The sequence below is a fragment of the Excalfactoria chinensis genome, chromosome 11 (assembly GCF_039878825.1).
Source record: "Excalfactoria chinensis isolate bCotChi1 chromosome 11, bCotChi1.hap2, whole genome shotgun sequence".
In the NCBI taxonomy this organism is placed as follows: Eukaryota; Metazoa; Chordata; class Aves; order Galliformes; family Phasianidae; genus Excalfactoria; species Excalfactoria chinensis.
The window spans coordinates 12,704,608-12,722,929 of NC_092835.1; the positions used below are offsets into that span (position 1 = coordinate 12,704,608).

Here is an 18,322-nt window from a genome sequence, read left to right on the forward strand (position 1 = left end):
TTTTCTGCCATCTGTGGCCTCCTACTGCACTATATGAAAGGTAAGTGAGGCAAGTGATGGGAAATTAGATGCTAAAAACTGAGCCAACAATGATTTGGCTGAACATCTTTGATTTGGCTTTACATCTTGTCTTCTCTTGTAGTAAAATAAGTTTAAATATAAATATTAATGGAGAAACTCACTCCCTTGAGAATGTCATGGTAATCAGCTACAATTAGCCACTGCTGTGGAAGAAAACCCCAGTGACTGTTTGTTAATAAACTAAAAACATTCTGTGACAATTGAAATTACTGGGGAAGTGTTCAGGGTGACAGTTCAACCTTCTTAGGAATGAATTTTACGAATTGTGGAAGCACACAAAAAACCCCAACAAACAGACAAGCACCTCTGCAGCTCCTTGTTATAGTGGAGGAAGAAGAGGAAAGGAGTTATAAAGATTACGTTGGACATAAGGCTGCAGATTGAGTGGAATTTGTTATTCTGCTTTACCTTTAAGTTAGCTCTTCATTTCGGTTTCATGCCACTTCACACGCTATAAATTGTTAATCAGATAGAGATGAACTACTGCGTATCATTGCTGTAAAGTCTAAAGTAATTCTGGAATCTTAACGTGAGTAAATGCTGTAGGTAACAATCAGTGATTAAAAATACCTAACGCTGCCTGTTGCAGAGTTATTTTGAAAAGGGAAACTTTCATATTCAGACACAAATTATTTTTGCCTTGGTCAGATTCATCTACACCACATACTTATCACATTTGGAAATTGAGTTGAGTTTTTGCACCATATACAGGCTTGTTTTCACATGTACTCTGGTTTTTCATAGAATCATAGACTGACAAGGTTGGAAGGGACCTACAAGATCATCTTCCAGACTTATAATAATGGAAGGAGAATTTAAATGCAGCAGAAGCCCTATTAAACAATAAAGAATGGCGAAAGAGTAGTAAGTACATTTATGAAGCAGAAGAAATTCTAATACAAACAACTCGATTTCAAAAATCATCAGTTCCAAAATTTAATAAACAAAAGTAGTTTCTTTAACACACAATATACACATGCCCAGTGAATGCACCTGAAGGACGTTTATCTGGTTCTTAAACAGAATCAAACAAACACCTGTAAACTTAACTGACGCTTCAGACTGTAACTGGACCACATTCGTTTTCAGTGATGGTGACAGTCTTTTTAGGTTCTTGAAACTCTGAAAGTTCACAACAGACACCAGGTCAGTCAGCATGTTTGTCACTTTTCAATGACACAAGTGCACAGACAACACAGTACTTCTCAGACGCTCGCTATTTGTGTACAGTCCCGAGTTAGCGGTGTGTTCTGTTAGTCCATGAGACATCTGTTACATGGCCTCTCTTGCAGTAGTACACTGCTGTGAAAACTAAATTGCTCACTAATTGTTTAATTGAGATTTCTTAGTTTCATTGAAACAATCTGGATCTTATTAAATAACTTATTAACTAAAACCTTTTACAAGCCACAACTTGAGTAAATTTTGTTGCGTGAATTATCTTGAAACTGAATTCTTACGTGCCTTATAAACTGTGTACAAATTCTAGGTGTGCTTTCATAGTTTACATGACCTATTAAAGCCACTGCCACAAGGGGGAGACCTGATTCTGGCACTCGTGTTTTCCACTGTTTTGGCCAGACTCCTAATCCAGCAATGAGTAGTTAGTTCTTGCTAGATAAATGAGTTGATGCTGTCAACTAGAGAAGCATACAGCTGGCCAAAGTAAGCAAAAGGAGAGCACAGCTAAAAGCCTTGCAAAAAAGGGAGCAATATGTCCTCATTTCAGCAAGTGAGTAACTTTAACTCTTCTCTTGTAACTTCACTCTAAATGGAAAAACTGAAATTTAATGGAGCCAAGCTTTAAAATTTGGCAGTGCTTTAAGATGAATGATAAAATAACTATTTGGAGTAGTTGAACCAAAGTTCCATATATCCTAAAGATTAATTTTGGACTGAGACCAAGCACAGGAATTTTCCATTAAACACAATTTTCAGAAGTGGAGAATAACTGGAAGCTGACAGTCCTGTAAGTTGTACCAGAAGCCGTTCTAATGATTTGCAGACATGGTTTTGTTTTAGTTATACTCACCATCTGTCAAGTCTACCCCATTGTCTCCTGTATCAGGTAAAGGAATTGAAATTCCCATTGCTTTCCGGATTCCATAAGTACTAACAATATCACCTGGAGTCACTTGTTGTGCCAGTTCCTTCAGATTGTTGGTTACTCTCTCCGCTAAAAAAAGATAAGTGGATGTACTTACAAGCTGCATATACAAACACACACATGCACAATCGCTGACATGAGTCTCTCATCTTCTAAGAAGTGTTTAATTCTCAAATGCAACTGGACCAACACTGGCAGCATTTTAACTTTCCTCAGTGAGCTGGCTACTTCAAATCACGTACACTGCAGTTGATAGTGCACAATTTAGTTCTACTTGCAGAACAGACATACTCTTTGCATAGTCCTAACATGGAGGGCTTCCATTACCTGTATAACTGACCAGTGGGACAAGGAACCTTGCTCAGATAATTAAACAAATGATTGCTGTTAATTGCCATAATAAAATAGACCAAAGCTGGAATAAAACTGACCTTACAATAAAAACCTGAGGAAATGTAAGCAATATCTGTTCAGAGACATGGGAAAAATGGTGGAGTTAGAGGTGCCTGGCTATCATCTGCCCTGTGGCATTGAGAAAATTACAATTTTAGGATAGCTCAATTACTTGCAGCTATTGTTTAAAAGCTCCATCTGGCTCTCCATACAAAAGATGAAAAATAAATATACATACTACATTGAACAGCGCACAGATTCCACTCCGTTACACCTCTGCTTTACTCTAAGTTGGGACTTCATCAGTTAATGCAAGAATGAGCAGAAGAACTGTATTTACCCAAGTGCATCTCTCTGTAAGACGGACCCAGAAGACAGATCATATTAGGGGGCGGCTTTGTACTTAGTCGTTCATTTTGAGCATCCTGAAGTTCTCTCAGAAGCTTTGTTGTTTCATCAAGTTTCCTCTGGAAGATTTCAGCCTCTGTTTATCAAAGAAAAGTCCTGGCTAAGTAAGGAGGGTACCTCTGCTTACATTCTGATATAAAATACACTAAGGCTGACTGTGTGGAGAGATTGAAAACGTTAACTACCTTTCATTAGCAGTTAAAGATGCATATCAGAATTGCAAGTACCGTGCTAACTTACCCTCAGAATCAAACTCTTCCATAGGCATGCCAAAGTTTGTAACAGCTTTTAGGGCTGTAAGTCTGTCGTTATTAGCAGAATCCAACCTTGCAGTGATATCAATTTCCATAATCTAAAAAGAGCAAGTCATAATTCAGATAGATAATATTTAGATCAACCTTGAAACAGCAAAGTTGTTTTGGGTAAATCAGAATGCAAAGTGAATTAAAATTAGTCAGCTCCTAAAAGGGAAAAAAAAAAAAAAGTAGTAATGATACCCTATGAAACACTGCTCTCTAGATACTCAGTCTATTATTATGTTTCATACATAGATAGGAAGGAATTGGCATCTGCCAAAAGCAGTGGGGCCATGCTGTAAACATGAGCTCACCTAAAACTGAACTGATAAACAATCTAACAGTAAAAGTTAAAACCAATGGGGAGCTGACAGGAGATGAAGGCTTTGGCCCCTTCCCTGTACTATTACACTTTCTCTCTTTGAACAGAATTTGCTGGGTGAAGCGATTGTGCTGATACACCGCCTGCCTACAGGGACACAAGCTCCTTAAGACTTACTACAACCTTATGTTAAATCAGGTTTTTAAGGGGAACGGTACAACTAGAGCTGCCAACCAGAAGATCAAATGGGTGGCCAAGCAATCACAAATACATACGCATTTTTTTCTGGTTTTCTTGACACAGTAAATTAGTGTAAGACTGACTTTTGTGATATTCTTGTGCTCTAAATGGCTACACAATTGTCAGAAGTGAGGTAGTGCATATTTACATTCAAAGTTTCACTGTTGCTTTGTAAGCTGCAGGGGTTTTGGCTGTTGGAAAACTGAGGTGTTTCTTAAAGCAGCTTACAGCTATAAAAATTTTACCCTTACCTCTTTTAATGCGTCACTTCTTTCATGGTGCCCTTCATCTTCCTCCAGGGGCTGAATACAGAAAGGATTTTTAAAGCAGGCATTAAAACTAATCTTTTCCTTAAAGTCAAAGTGAACCTTAAAATGCAGCAGTTTGAATCTGAGGTAAACGATTCAAGCTCTCTCTGTAAAACCAAGTTACAAAGCAGCTGTTTTTAAACAGCCTTCTTCAGATACCAACATTTATCAAAATATGCTATTAGAGCACACATTTCACTACTCTTTGCAAACATCCACATGTTTTTCCCCAGTGATGTCACCTCAGGGGGAAAAGGGAAAAAAACAAGCATGACAATCAGAGGCTGAAATATATTGTTTCAATACATAACTCTATTTCTCTTAATATTTGCAACAACAGTGAGTGAACACTATAAATCAATGGCACTGCTGGGTACAACAGAAGAGATAAACTTGTAATGCAAAGCAAAGGTCTGACCTGGAGGCCAGGGGTCTGATCTCTGTGAGCTATTCCCAGAATTAGTTTAGCTTAGATACAAATCATTCTAAACACCTATTACTTGTTTATTACAATAGCATCCATTCAGTCAGAGTAAGCTAAAGCAGCAGGTAGGGGTAACTACTTTTTGGAGATACACAACTAACTGATGATGTATGAATTCAGTCCTGCCTTGCTCACCAAATCAGTCCCTTTGATTCCAGTCCTGTTTGGCACACGTGGATACTGAAGTCTCACAAGTTGTTTACCATTTTTTCATAGCACATAGTTGAGTTTAAAAGCGCTGCACTAACTATTGGGAAAAAATTAGTTAATATTCTCTTAAAATAAGCAGCGGTGCTAGAAGTGTGCTGAACTTCTCATGGAAACAAACAAATAACAGCGATAACTTTGTCTCTAAGCTGAGCTCTAAGCTGTTTTCTTACTAACTGTAATAGGCTCAAGTAGGAGAACAGATGGATAAGGGCTATGAGGCTCTGGCTCTATCTACAATATTTCATTTTCACATGACTCCAACTAACGAACTGGCATAATATCTTTCCAGGAAACCTGTTCTCTGGAGACAGGTGTCTTGACTTTCAAATTTCACTGTTAAAAAGGGAGCTCCTTACTAGGATCAGTGTCATCTTTTTCTAGCTGTATAGTTTGTGCACCAGGAATAATGACTAGAAAACTCACAAGTTCATCCTTACCATTTCTAGTTCTCGGAGAGATCTTGAATGTCCTCCTTTAGTTAGAACATCAAGCAAGCTGTCAGCCATTAAGAAAGGATAATCTTGCGATTTCATCAAAAATTCATGAATACTAAAAGATCAAAAGATAGTTGAGACAACCATTTCTGTATCAAACATTCAAGAGAAAAAAAATTGTTAGGTAAAGGCTAACCAATGCCTACAGCATGGAAAACACAAAAAGGAGCTAAGAATTTAATTTAACTGGCTTGCTTTTTTTTGTATTGCCTAGAGCTGTTGTAGCCCAGGAACACATTCAGATTCAAGAACTGAAAAACAAAAATCTGCATCTTCAGGCAGCTGTGTGAAATTGAAAGCAAACATGTACAGCATAGCAGGAGCACTAAGTCGTGGCCTGAAGCAGTGATGGAGCACCTGGTGGGAAGGCAGGGCCAACCCAGGGGAGCTCAGGTGCATGCAGTGTACCTGAGTGACTGGAAGGGGTGGAGCCAGGATGCACCCCTTCACAGACCTCATTTAAGGGTTTTTAGTGGAGGCAGCAGAGTCTCACTGAAGATCCCTGCCTACCTGAGGCCTTCTAAGGGTAAGCAGATTATTTTTTTTTTTCCATTTTTGTGCCTATAACTGCTGTATTTGAGCAAGTCCTCACTTGCTGCAGTCTAGGACTTTGCTACTTTGCTGTCATTGCTGTGCTTTCCATCGCATTACATGCAGAAACAATGTTGAGAGATGTGGTTTAGTGAGAACCATTGGTGATGGGTGGATGGACTGTGGGTGATCTTGTGGGTCTTTTCCAACCTTGATATTCTGGGATTCTATGACACTTAACATTTGCACTGTACTTAAGTACTCCCATATTTCATGCAAATGTATATCTTTGTATTTTCTTTCTGAGTTTTTATAATGGAGGGACTTTGACATGCTTATGGGGAAGGAAACAATTGGAACTTTTTTTGTTGTAGCAAATAACACAAAAACCAAGCAGCGTGTGCTATTTAACAATGAAACTAGTGCATACTGTCTGCACTCAGATCTACTACTGCAAGCACAGAAGTGTGGTCATTAAGAAAAACTGCTTTTACTAAGGCAGGAGTGAAGTTCTTTAACATCAAAAAAAATCCAATCAATGCATTTCTGTTTCTGAACAGGAGTCCCAAGTTATATATATATATATATATATAATTGTTATGCTGTATGTTCTTATGTATCAGCAGCATCCAAATCCCCTATTCCTGCCTCATTTCACACTGCGTGCAAATTCCTTTACTAAATAAGGGAAGTTGGCGTTTCTTAAAACCACCAAACAAAAAAGCAGTAGCTGTAAGACATGTGACACACTGACATCATTCAGCAGCACAGACACAGCCCGTGCTGCAGCAATTTGCATGCTGTTTCCAAACATGACTGCTGTAATGCACGCTCCAGCTGCAGAATTACCTGAATGATCCCTGATTAGAGTCCTCCCCATAGGTTGAATAGATTAAGTCAGAATCTTCTTTGCTGATGTTGGCAAATGTAGAATCGTATGTTGGAGCATATGAACTGTAGGGTCCATAGTTCAAGTATGTCACTAATGAATAACAACAGTACGAATTAGTACCTCTGGTATGAACATATTAAATAAAAGTGAGATGAAGTTGTCAAGTAATCCCCCAGAAGAAACTAAGAACACATTTCTTAAACAGAAAACACGTTTTACATAGAATACCATCTTTTCACCCTGCAAATTTAGTTTTTTTAATAATGCCTATTTCAAATGCGTATTTTTTTATAGCTGTTCTATTAATGATATTGTGTGCCTTAAATCAATATGAAAATTCAGTCTGGTGCTGGTTCTCAGGCTTCCCGCTGTGCTCCTTCAAAGCTAGCAGAAACCCCTGCATCTCTCTGCTGCTGTTTCTCTTAGTGTAGATCAATCTTCTATTGAACATGCTCCCCCTTTTGTATGTATAAATTAAGCTCGATTTTGTGATGTGCTGCTTAGTTGTGCCATAAATACATGCGAAGATGTACTTTATTATAAAAATAGTTCCAAACTGAGTACTAGTAATGAGATCAACATATTTTGTTTATATAACAAAAAGAAATCAATCAGCACTTGCCTGGAGTAACCTTGTTTCTTTTATCTTCTTTGAACCCTTGTAATGTATTAACTCCTGACTGAAGTCTTCCTGCTGTCATACCAAGCTTTACAGGGCAGTAACCTGGTTCTACAATAGCATACAATCAAAATACAAGACTAATAAGGCACCATTAAGTGACACAAGAAGATGTCCAAACTTATTAAGTACTTGCTTCCTGTTTAGTCTGAAATTTCTGGCTACAACTCAGTGCATTGTTCTTCAATTGCTTCATATTAAAGACCGCACGTAGTTTTAAATATGAATTCAAACACAGGATAACACACTGGTTTAAGTGCTAACACTAGTTAAGGATTAGTTTTCTTCCTTCCTGCCTCCTGTAACAAAAGCTGTGCTGTCTTACTGAGGTTGCCTACTGCATAAATAAGAGGAATTGAGAAGTTTTCAGTATGGTTTCTGTCTACTGTAGACATTCAGCTCAATTCTGCAGTAAGGTGGCAGTTAGATAATCAAGCACCTGCATTCCAGCTGGTGGCACTACACAGATGGCACTGATGAGACAAAGTCTTGTGGAACTCAGAGAGTTCCCAGTTCTGGGGAGTCTGACCCTCTGGGTCAACAGACCGCACTGAGTACTTGATCCTGACTTACAGAGAGTCCAGGAGTTAAATGTACCCTAACATATGGCTGGTAGTTCCTTCTCTCATGGCAAAAGCTCTCTTGCATCTCCCACAAACAACTCATGCAAAATGGAGAAGGATTGGCCACTAATGGTTCCCTCCAGCTGCTCCTCAGTGCAGCCCCAATTGCCTCAAAAACCTGCAGCTTTCTAGATTCAGATTATCAGGCTATTAAGAACCAAAGGCATTAAAGCATCTAAACCAGTGGGGAGGAAAAAAAAAAAAGCAGCGGAGTGCTTTGGTGGAAATGGTTTGTTACCTGAACCGTGCTAACTTACCTCCTGCAGTGAGATCAACTGGATTAAGAAGGCCCAGAGTTGTTGTACCATCTGGCTTTCTCCTTTCAAATTCACACTGAAATAAAATTATAATTTATGCCACTAGATGAAATTCAGGTTCTTAAGACAACTTAATTAGCTGTTTCTGTACATTTATCTGTAGGAATTAAAATCGATTTGGAAAGGTCAGACTTAAGACTTTTTTATTTCAGTAAAAAGCCTTTCACTGGATTAAGGAGTTACACCAAATAGTAACATTTCTATGACAGGTAAGAAATAAGATATGTATCTCATACTTAGTAGAAACAGGCTGTTGCACCAAACTGGATTACTTCCCTTTTGCTCAGATATGTGGCTGCTTCAGACCTGGGAGGTTTTTTTTCCTTGAAATTCCAAGCATTCACCCTCCTCTATTACTTTATCTAAGAATTCTGACAATGTCAGCTGAACTTGCTCTGCTGATGACGTTCAGCATGCATTCAACTGATTCTCTTCCTGCCTCCTGCCTTTACACTGACATTTGTAAGATGATACAACCTGTACTAAGAGCATTCCTTGAGTTTCAGTGATGCTACCTAAGCCCAGTTCAGGAAAAAGGGATTTACCTGGCTGTTTGCAAGTCGTCTTGTTAACTTTCCTCCGGATTCTCTAACAATACGATCAATCTGCTCTTGTTCCCTTTCCAAGCTATTGATTCTTAATTTATCTTCAAGTAGATCTTTGTCCTTCCTATGAATAAAACCAATATACCTTAGTTGATAGCTTTAACAGACACAAATGGCTGAGTATCATGAACAGGGCACGGGATAATTTCTTTTTGCAAACTATGCAAAGTTTGCAATGTCCAAATTTACATCGTTATTCTGACAAAACAAACTAGGATTGGTAAAAATTACAGTACATGAAACAGACACTGGAACAGAAAATAACTGAAACGGAGTTGTTGAGAAGTAAAAGGTTATCCCCATGAAAAATGACAATATCATATAAAATATATATATTATATATATATATTCCAATTGTACTTGTATTGGTATTTTGACTCAACATAAACGTTACTCCGTTGAGATGAAGGACTGTTATAGTATACCCAACACCAAAGAAAGCCACACCTCCAAGTCCCCAGTAGTCATCTTATTTCAGTAGCATTAAAGAGGTCCGTCCTCTAAACATTAATGAGACAATACTTCACTTTTTTTGTTCCTTGTTAGGTGTTTTGAAAGCTTTGACATCACCATCCACAGGTTCTCCTTTGTCTTTCCCAGAACCACCTTCATCCTCTCCACTTAGCTGCATTTCCACCTTGTCTTTCTGTTTCCTCGTCTTCTGCAGATCAGCCATGAATTCTATACTTTGTTTCAGGCTCTGAATCCTCTCCTAAAAAACATTAGAATCCTTCTGTTTCCTGCTTACATTAATCTTTTCTTAACCACAAAGAACAGTTTAACTTTAGTTCTTTCTTATGCTTGCAAGTATAAAGACAATTCAGAAAAATCAAATATTAAATACAAATAAGTCATCTGGTAGTATCTCCTCTGGAGATATTTGAGACCCATTTGGATGCCTAACTGTGCAGCCTGCTGTAGGGAGCCTGCTTTAGCATTGGGGTTAAACTCAGTGATCCTGAGAGGTCCCTTCCAACCCCTACAACTCTGTGAAAGCGAGCAGCTTTTCTTCTTTTTAATATTTTGTTTTGTAATTCTTTATTACCTGGCTAAGTATCTTCATCCCTGAGTGCAGCAGTTTTTTTGCAGCTTTGTAGTAAATGGTGTCTGGTTTGTTGTATGTCATTGCGTTAGTACACATCAATTTGAAGTTGTCCTGTACAAACAATTTAGGAATGAAAGTTACAGTTTTATAATATGCCGTATTAATATCCTTGGTGCACCTAAAGCTTTAGCAAAAAAAGAATTTCAAAGAAAAGTTTCAATTAAAAACATTTTAAAATAAAAGTAAGCATGTGAATCAGACCCAAGTCTGAAAACCAGAATGCAGTAAACACCCTGAAAATACTCCTAAATGTTCAGCTTTCTTCCTAATATTTAAAGTTTTGATGCAAGCCATGTTAGATAAAATTACCCACCTCCTTGACAAATCAGACTGAAAGAGCACTGAAAGAGCAACAGTGAAGCAATGTAAGTTTTTCCCCGCTTTCTTTTTTGCTCACAGTGTTAAAACTCTGTTTACTTAACTCTTAAAGTTTTGACAAAATACAAAACAATGGACCCACGATATCTAATAATAGGCCAGTTATCCTTGCCTTTACTGCATTAAAAAAAATGTGTAAGAGAACATTTCAGCATCTTCTTCCACTGTTTTACAAAACAGTACTTGAAAGTATGACCTAGACCCCTCTGCTCCCCCCACCATCATTGCACACACAATAAGCCTTTGATCCACCAGACGCTACAGCACAGGGTTAACTACCTGCCATGAACAGGACTGAGCTAATCTGGCCTTTGCTGCTTGTGGTTCTACATCCCTAGGTAAGTTGAGTAGCTAGAACTGAGGTGACAGGATGCCAATGATGAAGTAACCAACAGGCAAAGACGATAAATTAACCCAACTCCTTGCTTTTCTGGGAGGTAGTTCTGCTACAAATGCTAATGTTTTCATTCTTAAGATCTAAACTGACACACTGATGGACAAGCTGATACAATCCTGCATAAGAAACTAAGACATCTATGCTGTCTTGAAGAGCGTATTCACAAAACAGAGGTAAGCTTTCTTTTCCACAACTTAGCTGCTCACAATAAAGTCAGTAAGAAACACTTCCTCAGGCACAAGCACTGATTCTTTTTTGGCAACTTCATATTATCCTAAAATCGTAGAGCTCAAGTAAATTGCACACAATCCATCTCTGTAGTCAAAATGAAATTCACACAATTACCTTTAATTCTTCTATGGACTGGTACCCATTGTTTTTGATCTTCTCTTTCATAGTACTAAAATCCATTGGATTTTTAATGATCATGGAGTAGCCAGGGGCAATAAAATCAGTCACAGGAAATGAAAAGAAAGAACTTGGATCCTTTCTGTTAAGATATGAAAGGACATTTTTATGTTTCAGCTTTATAACAAAGAACATATTGAGCTTAGAGTTAAGTAGAAAGGAATAGATCAAGTTGAAAAAGAATCAAAAATACGAAGCCAGAAATGGCTTTTGTCAGCACAGTCTTTCACTTTTGAAGACTGGAAAGCAAACCCAGATACCAGAAAAGTGCTACAAACACCTTTTAGAAGTTAGTTCTACATTCTGATAACTTTCTTTATTCCCAAGATTAAAAAGAAAAATACAAATAACTTTGAGATTTGATTTTGAGATTTTTCTCTTCACAATTTATTTAAATTAAAACTAGGTCAATGTAAAACAAAGGGAATTGATGTGATGAGAACGTATGCTTGTCATTCATTAACTAGCTTGCTCACTCTGAAATTGCTGGAAGAGAATCAAAGCTACAATAGAGCATGAATTCAGAGTTACATTCATTTTCAGACTACACAATTTTTAACAACTTTAAAACACTCCCTGGTGTTCTCTCCTTGGGATAAAGCTGGACTGATTAATTGGTATAAATTTCTCTTCCAGAACTGTGTTTTTTTTGTTGTTTTTTCCCTTTTCGCTGAACTCTGTAATTTCAGACTGGCCTCCCATGCCAGTGTTGCTGAATTCCTTGCTGCTACTGCATGCTGGTGAAACCACCGATGTTTCAGGCCTTAGTTCTGCAGCACTCCTAGCTGCAAAGCTACTTGTACACACATTTTGATAGTATGCTGTCAGTTTCCCAAACCTGATACCTCCCAAACAACGTTTTGATCTTAATCTGGTAAGGTAGGGTAAGGGTCTTTCAACCACTTTAAAGACATACTCCTTCTTAAGAATTAATGTACCCTGAACCAGAGCTTACTTGAAGGAACTGCAGCTTTTGCAGATCTGATTATTTTACTCAAAATTCATTTGGTTAATAGGACATAACTTACACTTATGAAGCATATACTTCATTTTTATATCAAAAATTGGAGAACTCAAGGTAATTAAATGAAATTGTAGTTTTTTTTAACTTTATTCCAACCTCACAGGGGAAAAAAAACTTTATATAGGAACTATATGTAATTTTCCAGTAATAGATGTTTTATCCAGTAATATTTTAACTAGACTTTTTATAGGCCTTTTCTCTAAATGTATGTTATATTCATTTTGCATCTCTGAAAGCCTGTAGCATGGATACTTACCTCTGTAGCTGTCTCATGAGTTGATTCAGAGCTTCCTGAAGCGGTGTCTGCTCCACCTCTAGACCAAAAAGAATTGTGGATAGGAAGGATATGAAACGGAACTGACTGCAAGTGATACTGAATTTCCAAGATGTTAGTAATCAACCAAACAAAACTGATCTTACTTGAGAACTCTGCATAAACAAATACAGTGGTAAAAAACAGGATAGGTGGACATGCTTTTCTCATGGGCCTCAATGTTCCACACATACTGACAGAGGCAGTAGATACTACTTTTTCAAAACAAGGATACAGTAATTGTTTCAATACTTGTAGGAGAAGAACATGGGGATGACAAAAAATGTCAGCACACTTGTTGCACGCAGCAAAAATAAAAACCAAGTCAGAAGAGAATTAGAATTTAGTGAATGATTTTGTTTTCTACCTTCCTGTTTTGATAAAGTACTGGTCAGTGGTTTCTCTGGTGACAATTCCAATCTGACAGGGGTCTGACATTTCAGTTCCTGCTCCCCCTCACTGTCTGGGTGTTCTCGGTCGCGTTTCCTCTTGTCCTCCTAGGAGAAAAAAATGGTTACAAAACCTCAGAGGAGCTGCAAGACCAGCATTATGGCTGCATGGAACACTCTCCAGATTTTTCAAAACAACCTTGCATAATGAAAACAAAACAAACCACAAAAAAGCACACCGTGTTTATAAGGCTTTAGAAACCCTGCGTTTTTTTTTAATGTACTGTCTCCATCTACTGGTCAATGCGATAATTCAGCCATACAATGCAATCTATCATTGAATGTTTATATTTTAAACACCACAGGGACAGTCTTTACAGCATGACAGGGATGCCTCTGCACAGAGAACTGTCTCCAGTGATACCTCTGGGATGAACCTGAAGTTTATACAAAAATTAGTGAGATACGAAGTTTAAAATGAGAGCGTAACCACGTGCTATAAATAAATGTGTTATCAGTGCTGATCAGCTAAAAAAAAATCCCCAAAAGGAATTATATTTTCTTCTTAATTAAGAACCAGTGATGTGTTAATTCCATTTTATATAAAACGATTTATTTGGACATCGTTTATTTCTGTTTTTAACTTTCTGTATGTTTGTACTAGCTAGTATTTGAGATGACTTTACACACCTTTTTCTAGAATACCTGAAACAAAGAAATTGGCAAAGCCAGTACACAGAGTCTGAATGCATTCCAGCATAGGAAGGTAATCAAGGGGTTGGAGCACATCTATGAAGAAAGGACGAGGGAGCTGGGCTTGTTTAGCTTAAAGAAGGTTCCAGGGAGACCTCATTGTGGCCTTCCAGTACTTGAAGGAAACTAACAAGCAAGAGGGGAACTGATTTTTCAGTCTGATAGTGACAGGACAAGGGAGAATGGCTTTAAACCAAAAGAGGGGAGATTTAGGTTAGATGTTAGGAAAATAGTGACTCAGAGGTTGGTGAGGAGTTGGAACTAATTGATCTTTAAGGTCCCTTCCAACCACAACCATTCTGTGGTTCAGGATACAAGTTACAGGTGTATCTGCTCGCTGTCTGGTAACAGGGGCAGACAAAGTTGAAGGTACTTTTCTGTGGGGTTGTTGTTTGTTTTCACTAATACACAATTGTGTGAATACATACCTTAACTTTTCTCTTTCTTTTCTCCTTCTCTTCTCCAGGAACTTGTTTTTCTCCCTTCTTTCTCTTCTTCCTTTTTCTGTCCTTGTGCTTTTCATGCTCGGATTTGTCCTCATACAGGCTCGTATCGAGCCCCGCGCTTCCAGTGGACAGTTCGGCAACTTCGTTCCCTCCAACTTTCAGCACCAGCTTCAGCGGCTTCTCCACGTACTCTTTAAAGACAGCAGAGCAATGTGGCTGTACGAGCGGCTCAGGCAGCGCGTTCCTTCCCCCACCGCAGCCGTCCCCCGCCGCCCGCACCGCGCGCAGCCCGTAACCCCGAGCCCCCCAGGCTGTAACCCCCCTCCCCGCCTGGCCGTGGGTGCCAAGGCCCGGCCGCGGCTCTCTGCCCGGCCCCGGCTTCCCTCTGCGTTCGGCTGGGCCCGGCCGGCAGGCCCGAGGCTCGGCGCCCGCTTGAACGCCCCGTACCCCACCCACCCTCGTAGGGGTGCTTGTCCGACTTGTGCTTCTTGTGTTTCTTCCCCATGGCGGCCCGACAATCCGCGCTGTCGGGGCGGATACCGGCCCCGCCGAGCAGCGGCGCCGCGCGCACCCGGCACGAGCGGCCGCGCGGGGAGCCGCGTCCCTGCAGCGCCGCCTGTCGGCTCGGCGGAGCTCCTGCACGTCCCGGAGCAGGCGCAGAAGCGGGCGGCAGCCGTCGGGTGGGCGGTGGCGTCCGATGGTCGAGGCCGTGCCCTGCGACGGTGAGCGGCAGGTCGGGCGGCATTTGTTCCGAGCTGCTCTCCGTGCGCAGCCTCGTTGCACAGCAGTGCTGCTCCTGCGGAGCTGCCTCAGACTCCAGCGAGCTCCTTGCTGGTGTTCTGCCCCTCACTGCCCCGTGGGCGCCCCGTTCCTCACAGCCCGCCTCGCGCGCCTCCCCTCGCGCCCCCTCTCCACATCGCTCCGTGCTCACACACGGCTCTAAGTCCTGCCCGGAGACACCGCCCGCTCCGTCGGCCGCATCCCGGCGGTGCCGTCCCTCACGGCTGTGGGGTATCGCGGCGGGATTCAGCCCGCTGCTCCTGCAAAGCTGCTCCTGCAAAGCGGCCCCGCTGCGCCTCGCGCTGTGAGCCAGCAGCGGGACGGGGCTCCCGGCAGCGCCTCAGAAGGGCGGCGCAGCGCTTTGCTCGGCAGTTGCACGTTCACCGGGAAGGCATTTGCGGTGTCCACCGCAAGTTACAGATAACTTCGCTTTAGATATTAATGAGGGCCTCCAGGAGCTCTCTTAAAGTCAAGAGCTCGATACTGTTTCGACGGCGCTGCCCCGGCTGCTGCATTTTCCCGGCCCTGCTCTGTGAGGCCTCGTGAAATGTCGCCCCGTGGAGCTGAGCGCAGAAAGGGACCGCGTCCGTCTGAGGAGAAGCTGTAGTTTGAATCCCACCCGATAACGCTGTAAGTACTCCCTGGATTTGCTGAAACGCTTGTGATATTCTATAGCTAAAGAACACAAGAATCAGACGTGAATTAGGAACGCAGGATACGTCTATCTATAGATCTTCGTAAGGATGGTTGTAAAAGCTCGAGGAGCGCCGTGAGGTGCGAGGGCCTCGTGTTTCCTGCTGCCCGTCGGTGCGTTGCTCCGAGCGCTGTGTGGGCGGGTTCTGCTCTGGAGCAAACCGCAGCTCTCCCGCTTGATCTCGGTCCGGTAGTTGGAAATTCAGCTGTAACAGACGCAGTTGTTTTTCTGATTCACATCTGGATCCTCTGATGCTCTTGTTACACGTGTGGTGAATGCTCTCGGGCGTGCTTTGGTGAGATGCAGAGGGCTTTTGCTTGGGACGTGGCCACGTGTAGAAGCTACAAGGCTAGTAAATGTTTAAAGGACGTGTTTTATATAATGGGAAAAAAAGACAAGCAGTTGCTACATTCTCTGTTCCCACAAGAAGACTGGCTGATTTCCTGAGTTTTTTTTTCTTTTAAGTGTTGTATGGCAAGACCATTTGTTCAATTTCTGTTCTGAAATTTACCGACTAATCTTACCCTGAATCTAATGACCTTTGAGCGAACTACATGCAAAGGAGTGAGGTGAGATAGTGCCAGCGCTGCCAGCTGCCTTTTCCAGGTGTCTCATTCAGTAACATCTCCTGGACGAGAGAAAGGTACTTTTGTTTTGACTGGTAGTAGAGGCACTCATTCCTAGAATACACACCATTTTGCTCTCCTTTTCTCTAGCTTGTCTTTCCGTTTGAAGGATACGTGTTTCTTTCCTCTCAAAAATATAAATACAGCCTTTCAAAGTACAGTCAGAAGCTTGTAAAGAGAAGATTCTGCTTTTCTCTGCATTCTTTGAGTATTGCTGTTGGGCTTTCTCACTTCCCTAAGAACTGAGCTTATACGTCTTCCCGCCTGCTCAGCTGGCTCTGCTGTGACCTGTAGGACCAGAGGAAAGCTAAAGGAATCTTATCCCTGCATCCTCTTCCTTTACATGATGTCCTCTCAGCTCTGATCAGGGAAAGCCCTAAAAATAATCATTATAATGAGGTTGCAATTTGTAATTAGGGAAGATTACCTTATTTTCCACAGAGCCCAGTGTTGATCTTGCTGTTGGACTTGTGTGAATTTGCAAAAGTCTGTGTTTTGTAAATATCCTCCCTGTGACCTTGTCCAAGTCCTCTTGGGACCTCTTTTAATACACCTCTTTTAAAGTGATTTTATGCACCTGGAGGAATAACTTGTTGCGTAACTTGGAACTTAGATAGCAAAATTTTTGCTAGATGTGCATGAAATTGCATGAAATTTATACATTTATGACGTTGGTTGTTGGCTGGCATTGCTGCATTGGTTGGGAAAATTAAGCAGGATTCAGCTAGATCCATCTAGCTTCCTTCATGAGTGGAGGTGAGTGGAAAATGTAGCCCTCGTCCACACTTCTCCTTGGTCACGTGGATTTCAAAGGATTTGGAGCAAAAAGAGGGAGAAGTCTGAATAGCAAACTAGTTGGAACTGGAGGCTGCCTGGGCAGCTGTAGCAGGTAATTGACTTAGGGAGCAGAGGTGTCACTGGCAGAGTATTACCCAGATAAAGGTGCAGATGATCCTCTTCCTAGTGAGTTTTAAGTTGATGCTAAGAGGGAAAAATGACAATCGAATTCACACTTATATTAAATTTGTACTTGTTTTCTGTACAGTTTTCTGTGCTGGTATCTCTAGAGGAAATGTGGTAAATAGAAGAAAATTTGAAGAGCATTAGGCCACTTGGTGGTGTAATACGCAAAGGAAAATGAACCAGTCCTGTTGAAGTTAAAGAAGCATGCACAGTAGACCATGCTTATTTGCTTGTTAAAGCAGCAGTGATTATCTGATTAAACCCAGTATGTGATATTACTATGAGCAGTCTTTTTTGGAGACCTTTAATTTCAAGCAGGAAGCCAAGAAAGTACATTTGCTAGAATCAGTTGTGGTTTCAGCTCAGCTTTCTCTGAAGGTGCCTGTGTGCAACTTACTGCTGTTCTGTTTGCTAGTCCAGGGATCCTGGACAGGTTCACAGTAGGAAAACTAAACTTAAAAATGGAAATGACCACATTGAACTTCTTGGGGAGATACCTCAAACTGCAAGCTGTGCTGAGAGCCGGGCTAAGGGATGCCAGCAATGTCCCCAGTGCAGCGTGACCGCAAACACATACACCTGCAGCAGCTACAGCTGAGCTTGTGAGGCAACACTGTAATACAGGCATGTTGGTGCAGTGAGGATGTGGAGGGATGGTGATGGGGGAAGGTCAGTTTGATGGTGCCTGTTTGTTTTTCTCCACACAACAGAGAATGAATTGTTCAGCCTGTCTTTGCCTGCACCCCTTGTACAAAGTGCAAGCAGCTCAGCAGGACAGTGTGTGCACAGACAGAAATGTGTGCTGTGTGCGCTGGTGTTCGTGTCAAGGGACAAAAGTGAGGACAGGAGCACCAGGGTAACGCTACTCTGCAAACTGGAGCTGAAGCAAACCACTTCTTTCAGGATATCTTTCTGTTCTCTGAATATGGCTCTTGGAACAGCTGATGGCCCTTTTCGCGTTTTCACTAGGCTGCTGTGATGTTCTGTCACAAAACATGGATGTTTCTTTTATTAAATGCATCAGTTTCCCTTAGTTTTACAATTTCATATTTATTT

At 41.0% G+C, this 18,322-nt stretch overlaps 1 protein-coding gene across 1 annotated transcript; it reads right to left on the reverse strand.

Annotated features, from left to right (window-relative positions):
* Positions 1 to 1,003: 1,003 nt before the first annotated feature.
* On the reverse strand, positions 1,004 to 14,796 carry BRD7 (bromodomain containing 7). The gene is made up of 17 exons (XM_072346368.1): positions 14,660 to 14,796; positions 14,186 to 14,394; positions 12,983 to 13,112; positions 12,559 to 12,616; positions 11,216 to 11,360; positions 10,036 to 10,146; positions 9,518 to 9,702; positions 8,931 to 9,054; positions 8,326 to 8,401; positions 7,389 to 7,496; positions 6,724 to 6,856; positions 5,287 to 5,398; positions 4,099 to 4,149; positions 3,230 to 3,341; positions 2,922 to 3,065; positions 2,114 to 2,257; positions 1,004 to 1,203 (listed from the first exon to the last, which is right to left on the reverse strand). The coding sequence occupies exons 1-17, from the start codon at positions 14,706 to 14,708 to the stop codon at positions 1,139 to 1,141; spliced, it is 1,956 nt and encodes a 651-aa protein (XP_072202469.1). The 5' UTR covers positions 14,709 to 14,796; the 3' UTR covers positions 1,004 to 1,138.
* Between the last annotated feature and the right edge of the window lie 3,526 nt (positions 14,797 to 18,322).

Bases quoted from the DNA above. Each gene is read 5' to 3' on its own strand.
- BRD7 (XM_072346368.1), bottom strand. From the start codon at position 14,708: ATGGGGAAGAAACACAAGAAGCACAAGTCGGACAAGCACCCCTACGAG. The intron at 4,150-5,286 runs GTAAGGATGAAC...TTCTGTATTCAG, and splicing joins CTCTCCGAGAACTAGAAATG to CCCCTGGAGGAAGATGAAGG. The intron at 2,258-2,921 runs GTAAATACAGTT...ATCTTTTTTTAG, and splicing joins TTACAGAGAGATGCACTTGG to CGGAGAGAGTAACCAACAAT.